Below are 6,424 nucleotides of genomic sequence, written 5' to 3'. Positions count from 1 at the left end.
TGGTGGTTGCAGTCTGGTTGAGAATGGTGGTTGCAGTCTGGTTGAGAGTGGTGGTTGCAGTCTGGTTGAGAGTGGTGGTCTCAGTCTGGTTGAGTGTGGTGGTTGCAGTCTGGTTGAGAGTGGTGGTTGCAGTCTAGTTGAGAGTGGTGATCTGCAGTCTCCCTCTGGATCCCACAAGTGGTTAAAAAAGTCCCAAAACTCCAAGATTGTATATTCTCCAGGCAGGAATGCCCAGTGCCTCCCTCAGGGTGGGGGACTCCTCAATGGGGTGAGGACAAAAACACCCTCCTGTCTCCCAGGCCTCTTAACACCCAGTTTGTAGCCTGAGGAGTCAGGGCTGCTCTGGGCAGAGGGTGCAAATAGTCCCTTGCCAACAGTTTCTGGGCAATGGCATGGAAGGCTCTAGAATACCCAGTTTTGGGTTGCACCCATCCAGTGATGAACTGGGCCCAGCTGTCCTAACTGGGACAGACCCCAACAACACAAGGATGAAATTCCTGCCCCAGAGCTGTATCCTCCCAACTCCTGGGAGGCACAGTTTGTGTGCTGAGCTGAAACAGCAGAAATTTAATAATTCTTTATGAAGTTATTTAAGCAGTTTCCGTCCAGAACATCCCAGGGATGCAGGACACTCCTTCCTGCTTCTAAAATAAAATTGGATGAGTTCCCCTTGCTTTGGTTTTCAGGAGATACTTGAGTTTTAGGTAGCATGGGAGGGGGGGTTGGAACAAGATGATCTTTTAAGGTCCCTTCCAACCAAACCATTCTGTGGATCTGTGTGAACATCATCCTCTGATGAGCCTGATCCTTGGGAATGTTGCCTGCAGGAGCTGAGGGGAAAAAAAACAACAACTCCAAAGCAATTTAATCGAGGAGGAGATAAGGAAAGGGTTTAATTTGTGCCCAGGCATAAGATTACAGAGACACAGGTGTTACAATTTATAATATTGTCTGTCCAATCCCAAGTGCTTCCACCCTCATCCCACCCCCTTGGAATTGGGGCTGGGGGCTTTTCTTCATCATCATCATCATCTTCTTCAGAGCACAAAGGGTACAGGGTCACCCAGTTCTTGACTGGACTTTTGTGGTTCAGGCCAAGGCACAAATGTCCTTAAACAAAATAGGCCCGCTCTTAATAAGAGAGACTAAACATTTTCTACTGGAATTCAGGGGATATTGATATGGGAGCATGGAATGGGGCATGTAGGGGTTGAGGAATGTGTAAACTCCCTGTGCTAAAGGGTGGAGGAATAAGGGCTGCTGCTCCTAAAATCTGCTTATATAACTACTTATATAGCTTATAAAAATTAGAAAAACCAAAAAACCGAAAGAATCTTAAGGCATCAGGAAAACAAAAGCGATCCCACCAGGATTGGGGTGGTTTTTTCCTCTCCCCCCCAAGGTTTCCAGCTTCGGCCACTCTCCCAATGGATCCCCCTATTCCCCGGGAGCGCTGGACGGCGGCGGGATAAGGTCCCACTACCGGTTCTCCCCCATCCTCTACAACAACAACACCCACAAGGATGAGTACATAACTGATGTCAAATCCCTGGACACCTTCCTGAGGAACGAGGAGGAGAAACAGCACAGAGTCCAGCTGGGTAAATGCCCGGGATTTCCCGGGAACGGCTTGGGAATGGGAAGGTGTCGGTTTTATTCGGGAGTGGGTGAGGAAAATTCCAGTGAACAGCATTTTGTGGGAATCCCTGGGAGCTTGGCAAACTGCTCAGCAGCTTCATCTGCTGAGGAATGGGGGAACACCAGGGGTTCTGCACATCTCCATGGCTTGGGAGCTTCAGCTTTCCTCCAGATTATCCCTTTGGATTCCTTTGGGTTGGATCTAAGCTTGGAATGTGAGATGATCCGTGATCTCTGTAGCTGTTGTTGGCAGTGATAAGATGCTCACCTTGATGAGAGGGGTGTTTGGTGGGGGTGCTTTCAGACAGAGGGGGTGAATCCAGGCAGTTTTTGTCCTGGATATGGACAATCCAGACAAGGATAAAGGGAATGAACTCTCTCCAGGCAGTTTTTGTCTTGGATAGGGACAATCCAGATAAGGAGAAAAGGATATAAACTATCTCCAGGCAGTTTTTGTCCTGGATAGGGATAATCAAGTTAAGGATCAAGAGGATGAACTCCCTCCAGGCAGTTTTTGTTCTGATATGGACAATCCAGACAAGGATAAAAGGAATTTTTTATCCTGGATATGGACAATCCAGACAAGGAGAAAAGGATATAAACTATCTCCAGGCAGTTTTTATCCTGGATAGTAACAATCCAGACAAGGATAAAGGGAATGAACTCCCTCCAGGCAGTTTTTACCCTGGATAGGGACAATCCAGACAAGGATAAAGGGAATGAACGCCCTCCAGGCAGTTTTTGTCCTGGATTGGAACAACCAAGACAAGGATAAAGGGAATGAACAACCCCCAAGCAGTTTTTACCCTGGATATGGACAATCCAGACAAGGATAAAGGGAATGAACTCTCTCCAGGCAGTTTTTGTCCTGGATAGGGATAATCAAGACAAGGATAAAGGGGATGAACAACCCCCAGGCAGTTTTTGCCCTCGGTAGGAACAATCAAAACAAGGATAAAGGGGATGAACTCCCTCCAGGTAGTTTTTGCCCTGGATAGGGACAATCCAGACAAGGATAAAGAGAATGAACAACCCCCAGGCAGTTTTTACTCTGGATAGGGACAATCCAGACAAGGATAAAGGGAATGAACTCTCTCCAGGCAGTTTTTGTCCTGGATTGGAACAACCAAGACAGGGATAAAGGGAATGAACAACCCCCAGGCAGTTTTTACCCTGGATAGGGACAATCCAGACAAGGATAAAGGGAATTTTTTACCCTGGATACGGACAATCAAGACAAGGATAAAGGGGATGAACTCTCTCCAGACAGTTTTTGTCCTGGATATGGACAATCCAGACAAGGATAAAGGGGATGAACAACCCCCAGGCAGTTTTTGTCCTGGATAGGGACAATCCAGATAAGGATAAAAGGATATAAACAGCCTCCAGGCAGTTTTTGTCTTGGATAGGTACAACCAAGACAAGGACAAAGGGAATGAACAACCCCCAGGCAGTTTTTACCCTGAATGGGGACAATCAAGATAGAAATAAAAGGGAATGAACTCCCTCCAGGCAGTTTTTTCCCTGGATAGGGCCAATCCATACAAGGCTGAATCCAGTGTTTCTGCAGGGTGACTCCAGTGTATCCCTTCACTCTGTGCTGTCACTTCCAGGATTAATTGGCAGTGATTGTGTGTGACTTTAATGATTGACTCATTCCAGGGAGTTCCGACTCCAGCTCCCCTTCCAGCAGCCCAACCTTCTGGAATTACAGCCGCTCCATGGCAGACCACGCCCAGATCCTGAGGAAATTCCAGTACCAGCTGGCCTGCAGGTCCCAGGCTCCGTCAGCACACAAGGATGAGGCAGATCTGAGCTCCAAACAGGCAGCAGAGGAGGTAAATCCGGCAGGAAAAGCGCTCCAAAGGGAGAAACAGGCCTTTGGAAAGCACAGTTTCGTGCCAAGGTTTGGGTTGGAGCTGTGGCAGGAGAAAATCCTCCGGTGTTTAAGCAGCTTCCATCCCTCTGGAAGTGGCAGGAATTGTCCCAGACCCTAAAAAAGTGTGGGTATTCCGGGAGTTTTTCCATGTTTCCACAGGTCTGGGCGCGGGTGACGATGAACAGGCAGCTCCTGGATCACATGGATTCCTGGACAGCCAAGTTCAGGAATGTAAGTCCCACCTCCCAGGGCTTTAAAGACAAGGGCAGTAGGGAATTCTCCTCTTGGGATGGGCTGTCAAATCCCAGCCAAAGTGTTGGTCATCTCCCTGAATTCCTGGGACAAACAGGACAGGGAATGGAGCCCTCAAAGCAGACCCAAAACTCCACCAGAGCGGCCCCAAAAATGATCTTTATGGTTGGAGGGCCGTGATTCCCAATCCCCCTTTTTGTCCAGAAATCTTTACTGGCAGAGAATTTTTTTCCCAACTCCTTCATATTGGAATTTCTGCCCTTCCAGAGGGTGTTAAAGAATCCTTTAAGCTCTTGATTGATCATTAAATGATTCCAGTGTTGGTGTGTTCAGCTGGGACTCTGGTGGCAGTGGGGTGGGTGTTTTGACCTGAGATTTTTCCCTTTTCCTGATGGATTAATGAGCCCTGGAATGTTTCCCCTTTTTCCCCAGTTGTGATAAACTGAGAAAATGATTTGGGCTAATTAAAAGAAAATCCTGTAAGGTCAATAATGACCTGGAGAGAGAAAAGAAAAACAAATCATAAAACTTAATTGGGCCCCTGTAAAGAGATAAAACAAGTTACCTCCCTTTTACCTTGTGTAAGATTTATAGTGAAGGGGTTTTGTTTAGTTAGCTGGATAATAGCACCTTTCTTAAAAATTTATAACTTTATACAGATAACAAGCAAACATCTGCTGAATGTCTGACTTGACAGTATATTATAGATAGTTATAGATAATATTCTTGTCTAAGAAAAAAACCCATCTGTTGAATGTCTGACTTAATAATGTGCAATGCTCATGTCTAATGAATATTCATGAACTATTTGGGAATCATCATCCTGGCCGGGCTTTGTGAACGAAGATTTGGGAAGGGCTCTACCCACATTTGTTACAGGCACCCTGGTGGCTTATGAGGCCAATATGAGACAGACATATCCCATTGCAAAAGGCACAGCAGAAAGACTCCTTAGGTGGTAAATTCTGCAGGACACGGTTCTTCCTGCACTGCCTTTTCTCCTCAGGGGTGATCCTGCTGCTTTCTCAAAGGCATCAGCAGCGTTATAGATGGGGTGTCTCCAGACCTCCCAGTTGGAGACCAGAGTAGACCAGTTCTGATGATCAGTATGGCCAAGGCTGAGATGTTGTTTCAGGGAGTCCTTGTATCTCCTCTTTGGGGCTCCTCTCTTGCAGCAGCCGGTGGCGAGTTCCCCATAAAGCAGGATCTTAGGGAGGAGGTGTTGGTCCTTCATCCTGGAGACGTGCCCTGCCCAGCACAGCTGTGTTCTCAGCAATCTGGATCCCTTTCCCCACCCACGGCGTGGGGCTGGCCCAGTTCTAGTTCCGTCTCCATCTGAAGAACGATTGCGACGCTTTGAGGGATGGGGAAAGGGAAACTCCAGGGGTTTCTCAGGGTTTTTTTCAGGTCCTGAGCCTGGAGGGGAGAGGTGCTCCCCCCTGCCCCCCTGCACGTGGCCCCATGGCCGGCAGGGAGACACAGGACACAGGACACCGGGCGTGGAGAGGAGGCAAGAAAGAGTTTATTGTGGGGGATGTTACATTTATAGGGTTTAGGGGGATTCACAGAGTATCCAATTAGAAGTCTCAAGGGGCTTACAGGAACACCCAATCACAGGAAGGGGTTAACAAAGGCCAACGGGGAAACACCTCAGGACACCTTCCCAGGACATTCCTGCATGGATAACACGGGGGGTGCTGGGAAGAAGAAGCATGTGTTTGCAAAGAGGACCACCAAAAGCCATTTTAAAACCTGTTTAAACCACAGTTTTCCCATATAATGCAGGTTTAGTGCCACACATCAACATGGCCTCAATACTTGTGACTGCTGCTTGCTCTAGAACAGATGGATTGGTCCCATAATCTACCCAGTGGATGTTTAGGATTGTACGGAGGCAGCGTTGATGGAAGCGTTCGAGGAGATGCAGGTGGTGGTGGTAGATGACCCATGATTCAGATCCATATAAGAGAGTAGACAGCACTATGGCTCTGTAAACACTCATCTTGGTGCTTTTCTTCAAGGGTTTATTACCCCAAACTCTTTTATGGAGTTTTCCCAAAGCTCTCAATGCCTTTGCCAACCTGTTGTCCATCTCCCCATCAATCTCACCGTCCGAGGAGATGAGGCTGCCTGGGTAATTAAACTGATTTGAGCTCTGATTCACCAATGGTGATATGGGGATGATGGGGGACTCTCTGAGGTGCAGGTTGATGGAGCACCTCTGTCTTCTTCAAGCTGACTTCCAGCCCAAAGAGCTCAGCAGCCTCAGCACAGCAGGATGTTAAACGCTGCAGAGCTGCTTCTGTGTGGGCAACAAGGGCGGCGTCATCAGCACAGAGCAGCTCCCAGACAAGATGGTTTAGGGTCTTGGTGTGGGCCTTCAGGTTGAAGAGGCTTCCATGGGTACAGTATCAAATGTAGATCCCATCCTGATGATAAATTCTGACCGGGAATCGAGCGACTCTGGGTTTGTGTTTCTCACGCAGTGGATCAACGACACCATCCTGGTGCCCCTGGTGGAGGAGATGGAGTCGGTGAGCACCCAGCTGAGGAGGATGGGCTGCCCCGAGCTGCAGATCGGAGGTGGGAATTCCCGGGGTCGGAATTCCCGGAATGTTGAACGGGGTGGAATTCCCGGAATGTTGAACGGGGTGG

At 48.2% G+C, this 6,424-nt stretch overlaps 1 protein-coding gene across 1 annotated transcript; it reads left to right on the top strand.

Annotated features, from left to right (window-relative positions):
- Nucleotides 1-1,370: 1,370 nt before the first annotated feature.
- LOC113941184 (transmembrane protein 209-like) lies at nucleotides 1,371-6,394 on the top strand (the record flags this gene model as incomplete). Its single annotated transcript, XM_027632339.1, has 4 exons — nucleotides 1,371-1,601; nucleotides 3,301-3,476; nucleotides 3,677-3,748; nucleotides 6,256-6,394. Coding segments are annotated over 4 exons (618 nt in total), but the record flags the coding sequence as incomplete, so codon positions are not given.
- Nucleotides 6,395-6,424: the final 30 nt, after the last annotated feature.

Source organism: Corapipo altera, unplaced genomic scaffold (assembly GCF_003945725.1).
Source record: "Corapipo altera isolate COAL_440 unplaced genomic scaffold, ASM394572v1 131043, whole genome shotgun sequence".
Taxonomy (NCBI): domain Eukaryota; kingdom Metazoa; phylum Chordata; class Aves; order Passeriformes; family Pipridae; genus Corapipo; species Corapipo altera.
This window is presented reverse-complemented; position numbering and strand designations above follow the sequence as displayed.